This window comes from Selaginella moellendorffii, unplaced genomic scaffold, assembly GCF_000143415.4.
Source record: "Selaginella moellendorffii unplaced genomic scaffold, v1.0 SELMOscaffold_163, whole genome shotgun sequence".
Taxonomy (NCBI): Eukaryota; Viridiplantae; Streptophyta; class Lycopodiopsida; order Selaginellales; family Selaginellaceae; genus Selaginella; species Selaginella moellendorffii.
Genome location: NW_003314423.1, coordinates 1 through 9,977, shown reverse-complemented (window position 1 = coordinate 9,977; position 9,977 = coordinate 1). Strand labels below are relative to the sequence as shown.

The 9,977-nt window shown below is 50.1% G+C and overlaps 2 protein-coding genes and 1 pseudogene across 3 annotated transcripts; all 3 read left to right on the top strand.

Annotated features, from left to right (window-relative positions):
* LOC9663402 overlaps positions 1–3,329 on the top strand; it is a 6,065-nt pseudogene extending 2,736 nt beyond the window's left edge.
* Positions 3,330–3,425: 96 nt separating this feature from the next.
* On the top strand, positions 3,426–6,111 carry LOC9663401. 2 transcript variants are annotated; one of them, XR_002991313.1, is made up of 10 exons: positions 3,426–3,793; positions 3,845–3,925; positions 3,987–4,115; positions 4,165–4,293; positions 4,340–4,438; positions 4,497–4,592; positions 4,643–4,755; positions 4,804–5,077; positions 5,144–5,495; positions 5,548–6,111. XR_002991313.1 is itself a non-coding variant. In XM_024667202.1 (9 exons), the coding sequence occupies exons 3-9, from the start codon at positions 4,014–4,016 to the stop codon at positions 5,237–5,239; spliced, it is 909 nt and encodes a 302-aa protein (XP_024522970.1). In that variant the 5' UTR covers positions 3,426–3,793; positions 3,845–3,925; positions 3,987–4,013; the 3' UTR covers positions 5,240–5,521. The 2 variants fall into 2 exon arrangements, 1 of the variants encoding a protein (XP_024522970.1); XM_024667202.1 differs by lacking the exon at positions 5,548–6,111 and having other exon boundaries at positions 5,144–5,521.
* A 1,375-nt stretch (positions 6,112–7,486) lies between these two features.
* On the top strand, positions 7,487–9,970 carry LOC9663410 (trihelix transcription factor GTL1; the record flags this gene model as incomplete). Its single annotated transcript, XM_024667206.1, has 3 exons — positions 7,487–8,607; positions 8,815–8,903; positions 8,991–9,970. Coding segments are annotated over exons 1-3 (1,596 nt in total), but the record flags the coding sequence as incomplete, so codon positions are not given.
* Positions 9,971–9,977: the final 7 nt, after the last annotated feature.

Sequence of the window (9,977 nt, the reverse complement as noted above, 5' to 3'; positions counted from 1 at the left end):
AAGAAATGACAGACGTACTGACTGTAGAGAAGAAGTCCTTTGACATTGACAAGGAAAACTGGGTGCGAGTCAAAACAGGCCTCTACAAGGGAGATCTCGCGCGGGTAAGCGTATTACGAGGCTGCTGAATAGTTTTTTGTTGTAATTTTTTGTCAAACAGGTACTTGACGTTGATCACGTTCGACAGCGAGCAAGGATAAAGCTTGTTCCTCGGGTAGAGATTCAAGAATTAGTGGCCAAACTTGTAAGTGCACTGTTTGTTTGTCTTGGATACTCTAACTCGGAATTACCTTCAGGAAGGAAAAGAAATTCCGAAATCAAAAGGTTTTTCTGTAAGGCCACCTCAACGTTTTGTTATGCAAGAACTCAGGTAAAACTTTTCCCTCTTGGGACATCTTTGAGTTTTTTTTTTTTTTTTTCCCTTTCATCCAGAGAAATGAAGGTGCATATCGAGAGACGACGTGATGCTCGTGGTGATCATTACGAGCAAGTGGCAAATATGCAGTTTATGGATGGGTACCTTATAAAGAACGTATCACTGAAAACTTTAAACGCCGTGGACGTCATGCCTTCATTGGACGAGCTTCAAAGCTTTCAAAAACCTGGTGATGACGACAGCGTGGACGCATTTGGGCTGTCATCCTCGAGAAAGCGTGGTCAGTTTGTGAAGGGCGACACAGTGGTGGCCGTAGAAGGAGATTTGAAAGGGATTCAGGGTGTTGTCGAGAAAGTGGACGAAGATAACGTCGAGATTCGTCCTGATAAAAAGTCAGGATTGAAGGTAAGCATTTGAAAACCATTTTTATTTATTTCAACACATTATTTGGATTGCAGGATGTGCTTAGATTTCACATCAAGCAACTTAGCAAACACTTCGAACCGGGAAACCATGTGAAAGTTACATCAGGAAAGCATGAAGGAGCAACGGGGATGATTGTGAAGATTGAAAGAGACTCTGTTATTATTCTTTCTGACACCACGAAAGAAGACGTAAGAAACGCCGCATTCCTGGCTGCTGGTTCTGATGTGCTACTCTTTTTTCAGGTCCGCGTGTTTAGGGATAGCATTGTTGAAACATCTGAGGTTACTTGTGGCCTAACCAAGCTGGGAGAATTCGAGCTTCACGATCTCATTGCGCTGGAGTATGTTTCTCTTTCTTCTAATTTATCTCATGTGTGAGAATGTGTTGATTTGCAGTCCAATGACGGTTGGTGTGATTGTAAGGATTGAGGCTGATGGATGTCAGGTAACTTTTCAAAAATCAGCTGTTACTTTTCTAATATGTGTGTATCTACAGGTACTCAAGGGGACACCTGACAAACAAGAAGTGATTACAGTCAAACAACGAGATCTCAGGAAAAGATTATACAACAAAATGATAAACACGCAAGATCGGGATACAAATGTCGTGAGTGTGAAAGACATTGTCCGAGTTGTTTCTGGACCTTTCAAGGTATTTTGGTTAAGTTGTAGAAATGTCTTGGTATCGAGTTTATTTTTCAGGGTAAGCAAGGGGTTGTAGAGCATATAAATCGGGGCATTCTTTTTGTACAAGACCGGCAACATCTTGAAAATGGAGGTTTTATTTGTGTTCGAGCAACATCTTGCCTAGCTTTGGGTGGCTCCAGAGGTGACAAACAGGTAGTGTGCTTTGGTTTGCATGAGTAGCGTTTAACCTTCAGCTATGCAGAATCATATAGCCGCTGCATTTTCTTCCTTGAAACCTCCTTCTCAATTCCTTCAATCTCCACGGAGAAGTCCAGTCAGGGGTCCGTACGGTCCTCCAAGTGGTAAGTAATAGAATTTTGGAAGTTTTTCTAAACGATAGTCGTTATGATCAGGCTTCGTGAGCAATCCTGGTCGGCGAAACGATAACTACGTTGGTCGAAGTGTGAAGATAAGAACTGGACCTTATAAAGGCTATCGGGGACGTGTGGTTGATGCTAGTGGTGGTCGAAGTGTACGCATAGAGCTGGAATCGCAAATGAAGATCGTCACAGGTACGACAGTCTGAAATACCAGTCTTCTGTTTACTTAACGTCTTGAACGGCCAGTCGACCGTGACATTCTCTCCGACATTGGAGACGTGCAATCTTCGTTCAGGTACAGGTTCAACAAATAACCATGCGACGAAACTGAGTTTCTTTTTTTTTCTTTCTCTCTCAGGGAGCCTACACGCTACGGCATGGGAAGTCAGACCCCAGTGCATCCTTCCAGGACGCCTATGCATTCTGCATACATGACACCTATGAGGGACTCATCAGGTACCGCAGCGAAAATGGAAAGAATATATAATCAAAGTCTGTTTTTTGCAGCGACGCCCATTCATGATGGAATGAGAACTCCAATGCGTGACAGGGCCTGGAATCCGACAACTCCTCTAAGGTGAACTATCCTTAGCCGTGTCAAGGACAGACATGCTAATTCCCTGTAAAATTCCAGGGACGACACCGGCTGGGGCGCCCACACTACGTCCCCACAATATATGCAACAGCCTGGGACGCCACTGGCGACTAGATCATACGAAGCACCAACGCCTGGCTCTGGGTGGGCAAATACTCCTGGGAGTTATGCTGATTCTGGCTCGCCAGTTGAAGCCGTCGCTCACTATGGTATTGATATTCATTTTTCATCACAATCCAGTCTAACTTGTAGTGTTCCTTTTGCAGGCAATCCATCAAGCCCATATCTCCCTGGAACTCCTGGTGCTCTGCCTATGACTCCTGCTGTCCCTGGAACTCCCGGCGGCCAACCAATGACACCAGGCAGCGGAGTTCTGGATCCTACATCTCCAGCTACCGGTAAAGTGTTCACAAGTTTAATCTTCCCAGCTGTTGGTGATGGATCCATCGTTACAGGCTTTAACATGCACGAGCTGGAGAAGCAATGGGGTTTGCCGGAGCTGATGGTCACCCTGAGACGCAATGGCGACACGATGATTGGAGTGATTGAGGAGGTCTTGCCGGTGAGTCGAGCTTCTCGATTCTTGCTCTTTGCTGGTGTGAGCGTAACGCAATGTGTGTGTAACCAGGACGGCTACTGTCGCCTCTCGATCGGCGACGACACGGTGACGGTGAGCCACTCGGAGATAGAGATTGTGCAGCCGGAGAAGAATGATAGGATAAAGGTCGTGTATGGCGAGTTTAGAGGCGTTAGCGGTAAGCTGATAGGAATCGATTCGGACGACGGCATTGTACGAACAGGCACGGACGTGAAGATCCTCAACATGAAGTTTTTGGGGAAAGTGGGGAAGTGATAGAACTCACACTTTTGTATAAAGATCTTGTATCTTCTTTGGAAATAACAACACAAAAGTTTTACATTGCGAATATTCGTGGTCTCCCGCCGTAATTTGGAATCTAGGGCTTCCGGAAGGTTAGGGCTCGTGGCGTGTGGTCGTGACGATGCTGCCCACGCTGGAGATGAAGCCGCCCGCGCGGCGCGGCTCCATCAGCAAGATCAGCCAGAAGACGCTGGAGGAGCGCCTGGATTTCACGCGCAAGCCGGTGCATTCCTTTCACGAGGCGCTGCTCCGCCTCCTCCCGCCCACGGCGCGGCAGAAGACGCCGCGGCTCATCAGGTCGGCGCCGTCGTCCGAGGTGAAATCGCTGGGGCAGCGCGAGTGCCACTGCGACCAGCGATCGCACAAGCGCAGGGCGGGTAGCGACGACAAAGTGGTGAGGTGCATTTGCGCCGACGAGGAGGGCAGCGGCGAGGACAGGAAGCCATCCTCCTGCGCTGCGAATTTCCGGTCCTCGGCAGTGTACTGTGAGGTGCACACACTTGCTTTTGGGTAACAAACAAGTTTTTCTTTCTGGGATTTTTTGTGAACTCTTTGTTCCAGGTGAAACTCGCCGAGCTTCTCAAGGAGCGGGAGAGCGAGCCTGGAATTCCGGATGTGCACAGAACTGCTGTATGCTGGGAGGTAACTTTTGCTCTCCTTTTTTTCCTCTTCTAGAACTGAAAAACACACGTTGAGATGGCAGATTTTCAACGAGATATGCAAACTAAGCATGCCCTTTTCTCGAGTTCTGTCTCATATAAAAGACGAGCTTCAGCATGCCATCTTCAGCCATTATGTCGTCCCACCCGGTACTACACCGACGTTTGAACAGGTACTTAAAAAGTCCCTTCTCTGTTTTGTCTAACAAGAGCCATTATCAGCTGCCGTACTTTGAGATCGTTAATAGACTGCAAGGAAAGAACAAGGAGTTGGAGGAGCAACATCAGAAATGGAGAGAAGAGCTCCAAGCAAGGCAGGCCGACATTCTCCGTATTGAAGAGCACATACAGGTATGTTTAGTTTACAGCTTCATAGATTCTTGTTTGCCTTGGACAGGTTTTGAGGGACCAGATAAAGGCAGCAGAAGCTGTTAGCAATGACTTGCAAACTAAGCTAAACACCACGATAAGCCTGTTGGAAGCCGCGAAATCGAAGGTATGTCATGAAAACTCGCTGACTGCACTTTTCAAAGCCTCCTTTTGGGTCATTTCAGGTGAAAATATTGCATGGTAAGTCGAGGGTTTTGAAGAAAGACTTGAAGAAAGCAAGAGTGCTGGTTCTGGAAGCTCGGGAGATAGCATACGAGAAGGTACGTCATCGCTCTAGATGCCAGCCGTTTCAACGGTTCACTTGCTGCAGGATGTCGAGAAGCAAAAGCACGAGAAGCTACGAGCTCAGTACTCCCAACTGGTCCACGAGTTGCAACACACGCAGTCCTTCCTTGAATCTGCACGTGTGGAAGCGTCTGACAGGTTTGGAATTTCCTACTCGCATGTTAAAACTTTTGTCACCACCTGCAGCGTGCCGAAGACTGTATATTGCGCAGCAAAGGTTGAAATGCTAGAATTGGAAGGCAAGCTTTCGGAGACGCAAGCTGAGATCGACGAGATTGCCAACAAAGTTAATCAAATGACTCCGAGACCGCAGTGGGGGCAGCTTTCAGGGAAAACAACAACGTGGCGAGCAACCACCGCAGAGCAAGTGTCCGCCATTTGCAGGGAGAATGCCCTGCTGTCCGATCAACTTTCATGCCTAGAGCTCGAGTGGACTGCAGCACAAGTTGCTCTCTCGGAGGTAAAAATTCTTCACTTCACAGTAACGTAACGTAATGCTGGGTGCTATTTCTATTCATTCTTGCAGCTTACGCTGAAGCTGGGACCGGTCGACGCCGAGAAACCGGAAAAGAAAAAGGATAAGAAGGGTGGAAAGAAAGACAAGAAGAAGAAGAAGAAGTGAAGCTGTTCTGGTTTCCTCTCGGGGTGGCAAACAAATTCGGGTTCCGCTAGCAATCTTCTGCCACAGTTTCCAACAAGACAAAAACGCGGAGACCTCAGCAGCGCAGTGAATCGAGAGGAAAGGGCCACCTCAATTATTGCGTGCGGATTGGATTCATCTCGTAGTAACGTCAGAATCTTCAATGTGGGAGAGAACGATCGGTTTTGTCGCTCTAAGAACACGTCCTGTACACTTGACGGCACGCTACTACTCTACGGTAAAAAAAAACAGCTCTTTCTTCTCTTTTTTTTTTCCTTACGTCAATCTAGGCGACGTCATGCGATGAAATACTGAATCGGAGTGGTCTCCTTCCATGAACAATGCTCCTGGGAAAGAGGAGGAAGACAACACTCGTGACAAGACGCATGAAGCAACGAGAGTGATCAACGCCAGCGAAGTCGATCACACACGACTTGGACTCGACGAGCAGTCCATGATCGACAGCCAGACAGGCTTTGATTCAAACGAAGAGAAAGCGACGAGACAATCGTTACCAGAGAAGGAGACGATGAAGAGATCATCGCTCCAATCATACAGATCATCGGTTCCTCCATCGATCATCGCTGGTACGTTTGCTATTGAGCTATGGTACGACCAGCGAGGGGCCAAAGCAGGGGACCACGAGAGAGTTAAAAGTCAAGGAATGGCAAGCGCTTCTTCGATCTTCGTACCAAGTGCCCGCGTACGTTATTCGAGCCCGCTTTTGTTTTTGCCCGCCACGCTCGAGACGCATCGCATACAAGTATTTTAACCCGTGGAAGTGTCACAAACCTTGGGACCCATGGGTTTTGCTTTGGTTTGATTTTTTCCAATCCACCTTTGGCTTTTTCTCACATGGCCACGAACATTATTGGCTGTGGCACATGAAGCCAATCTCGAGTATAAAATATCAACCTATAAAGTAAAAAGAAAAAAAAAAAACCTTTTTTTTGGTTTTTCTTGGAATTTTGGTTTGTGGGCCACCTTACGTGGTGGTGGCCTCGTTGTGTTGCGGTGTTACATTCCCCCCGTATAGTTTACGCCAACACATGATGATTTGAGGGGCGGCGAAACATGCTTCCCCACTAACCACGTATTTTATAGTAGATTAAATCAAACAAAGCCGGCCGTGCCAATTTGTCCAGAAATGCCACGACAAATCCTCTCACATGGATGTCAACAGTTATTTTGTTAACCTCACTTTAGCATATTCTGGAGTTTTTAGGTCATCCACCAGTACCATCCAAATCGCGATTCGCAAGTTATACTTAACATCCTCCATCGCCATCGTTGCAACAAACCCTACCCTTGGAATCTCTCCAGATGCCAGTCCAATCCATGATTGATTCCATGGCATCGAAGTTGACAGCCAAATCAATGTGGGGGATATTCCGGGTGTGTCCATCGGACGGTGGCGAAACGAACGGACGCTGCGCCAGTGCCCGGCCGGCCGGCCGGTCGCGCGCCAGCTATGAATGTGGACCATGTCAAGGCGGTGGGAATGGCATGTGGCCAGTGGCCAGTCTGGACACGACAAAACAAAATATGTGGGCGGCTCCAGTAAATAGAATGGCCAGGGCCCAATTTCTAGGGCACGGAGCCCCCCCTGGTTGTAGGGCAAGTTGGCCCACACTGTTTGCATGGGCGTGGTACTCCCCATCAATGTGCACTAAGTACTGCTGCCGAGCCCATGGAATTTGACTCGGGATCATTCTCACCCACCCACCACCACACACGCAATTCTCTCTTTTCTAAATGGGTCTCTAGATTTCCTTAAACGCCAGAGCCAAAACCTCGCATTCTTTGCCTTGTTCGTGACAAGAGGAACACACAGAAGTTCCATTGCCATGTCTGTTGGAGGGGATATTCCAGGTGGGATCCACGTCATCCCGCCACGCATTCAAGCCGACGCACGTTGGGCCTCTGGCAGCCCCGCGCGGGATTAGTTAACAATAATGACCGTTGGCTGCGCGTTCAACGAAAATGCCGCCACGTGGCAGCCACCGGTCAAACCCCAAACCCCGGGTGTTGTTTATCTTTAAACCTGTCGGGAAATCAGGCCGGCCGGCCGCCCTCTTGGCGACCCCAGCCGGTTTCCCGGCCACGCTCTTGAGCGAGGCGGTTACCGGCACCCACCGGTCGCGAGCCCCGCCACCGACACGTGGCCGAATTTCCTGGCTGAGCCGGTTTTCTTTCCGCCATAGCTACACCTCCACCTCGCCTCTTTCTTCTTGTGCGCGCGACGCAAAGCATTCTTTTTAAGTGAATGTAAAAAAATTTATTCCAGCTGTGTAGATTAGCCCTCGCTAGGGTTTGATGATGTAGAGCGTGAGCGGAGAGAGAGGCTATGGCGGAGGAAGCGCGGTGATCATTAGGGTTTAGCGAGTTTTTTCAAGTGTCCCTACACTGGAATCGCAGGGTCCCGGCGCGGAGAAGTCCACTGTTTCAGAGTTTTTTTTCTGCAGCGCTTTTCTTGAATTGTTCCGTGATATGATGTTTGTCGTGTGTGTCCCCGATCGAGATTTCACTCAATCTAGCTGCTCTCGCCTCGAATCTTTGATCTTTCCCCTCGAATCGGTCCTTCTTTCCAATCTTTGCCAGTAAAGAACGCAAATCGTCGCGGCCACAGAGAGAGAGAGCGAGAGAGGAGAAAGAGAAGCTCCGTAATATCACGCGGCGGAGCTCCAAAGATACAGTGAATGCTGCGCGGCAGCAGATCGATCGGAATTGGAATCGTCTTGGCGACATTTCGATCGATGCAAAGAAGCGGCATCTCGATCTGACCGACACGCGCTCGCTAGCTCCGTTTTGGCGTCCGTGAGGATGCAAACGTATGGAGTTCCTCCCGACGTGCAGCAATTCGTGGTCGGGAGGGGGCCTGGCGGCGGCCACGCCTCGCATCACATGTTCTCGATCTCTTCCCAGGAAATCCATCACTCACAGCAGCAGCAGCAGCAGCAGCAACACGCGGTAGCAGCAGTGGCGGCCGCGGCGGCGGCGCACCACCATCTCCAAAGCTCCAGTGCATCACACCAGCGAATTCAGCAGTCTCATCACCTCCACACCCAGCAGCAGCAGCAGCAGCAAGTCGTCCAGCAGCTAGGACTCAGCCCAGACTCGGCCGAGGCGCCATCGCCCATCGCAACGCGGCCATCTCCAAGCGGCAGCGCGGCCTACAGGCAGACGCTCACGACGATTGGCGACGACGAGACCACCGGCGAGGAGCGAGGAATTGGCGGCAATCGATGGCCGCGGCAGGAGACATTGGCGCTGATAAGGATCCGGACCGAGATGGACGCAAACTTCCGGGATTCTGGTCTTAAGGCGCCGCTATGGGAAGAAGTTTCCAGGTATATAATTCGCTTCTCTCTCCCATAACTCCTGTTTCATTGCTTGCGTGCTTGCGAGAGATCCTGTCTTGAAACCCATGAGATTCACACTCATGGCGAGGTAAAGCCTTCATACTTCTTGTGTGTGTAAAAAGGGACTTTCGCGTCCTCGTTGTGTGAGAAATTCTTCCTTCTTTGGACTGACCAGCATTTGTGACGATCTCGCAGGAGGCTTGGCGAGCTGGGATTCCAGAGGAGCGCCAAAAAATGCAAGGAAAAGTTTGAGAACGTCCACAAGTACTACAAGAAAACCAAAGGTGGCAAAGCCGGTAGACAGGATGGAAAATGCTACCGATTTTTTGCGCAATTGGAAGCTTTGTATGGGTCTAATTCTAGTGGAGCAGGTGGTGGCCCAGCCACAGTTGGAGCTGGCGCTGCGAATTTGCTGCAAGGCGAGGATCACAGCAATGGGCCATTCCTCCTGTCCAGCGGAAGTGGGATGGCGCCAACGACGACCAACGGAGCGAATTCCTCGGGCCAGAGATTTTCGGAGAACAGCGACGGCGCTGCGAACTTGCTCTCGGATACCGATGACGAGGAGTACGACGAACCGGACCGGAACGACAAGAGGAAGCGGAAGAGGAAGTCTTGGGCTTCGCAGATGCTGTTCCTCGAGAACCTGATTCGCAAGTTCATGGACAAGCAGGATTCCATGCACAGGAAGTTTCTCGAGGCCATAGACAGGCGTGAGCAGGACAGGCTGCTCAAGGATGACGCATGGAGGAAGCATGAGCTGGGGAGGATCCAGCGCGAGCAGGAGCTTCGGTCGCAGGAGCGGTCAGTTGCGGCGACCCGGGATGCTGCGCTCGTGGCATTCCTGCAGAAAGTGACTGGCCAGACGCTGCAGCTTCCGCAAGCCATAACTCCGGTTGCAAAGCAGCAGTCGGACTTGCAGGATGAGGACTTCAAAGAGCACTTCGATCCCAACAGCAAGAGGTGGCCAAAGCAGGAGGTGCACGCCTTGATTCGTCTCAGGAGCGGGATGGAATCGAAGTTCCAGGAGCCCGGTGCTAAGGGCCCGTTATGGGAGGAGATCTCCACAAGCATGGGACATATGGGATACAGCCGGAGCTCCAAGCGCTGCAAGGAGAAGTGGGAGAACATCAACAAGTACTTCCGAAAGACAAAGGACAGCTCCAAACGGCGATCAGAGAATTCAAAGACTTGTCCCTACTTCCAGCAATTGGACATGCTCTACCGTACCGGCGTCCTCACTCCTCCCAACAGCAGGTGCCTGACTGATCAAACCGCCGCAGTAAACGAACTCCAGGAACGCCTCAGTGGTCACAGAGAGGATAGCAGCGGGCAGCCCCCGGAGATGCTAGCAATTA

Bases quoted from the DNA above. Each gene is read 5' to 3' on its own strand.
- LOC9663401 (XM_024667202.1), top strand. From the start codon at position 4,014: ATGCCCTTTTCTCGAGTTCTGTCTCATATAAAAGACGAGCTTCAGCAT. The intron at 4,593-4,642 runs GTACGTCATCGC...CACTTGCTGCAG, and splicing joins GGGAGATAGCATACGAGAAG to GATGTCGAGAAGCAAAAGCA. The intron at 5,078-5,143 runs GTAAAAATTCTT...TCATTCTTGCAG, and splicing joins CACAAGTTGCTCTCTCGGAG to CTTACGCTGAAGCTGGGACC.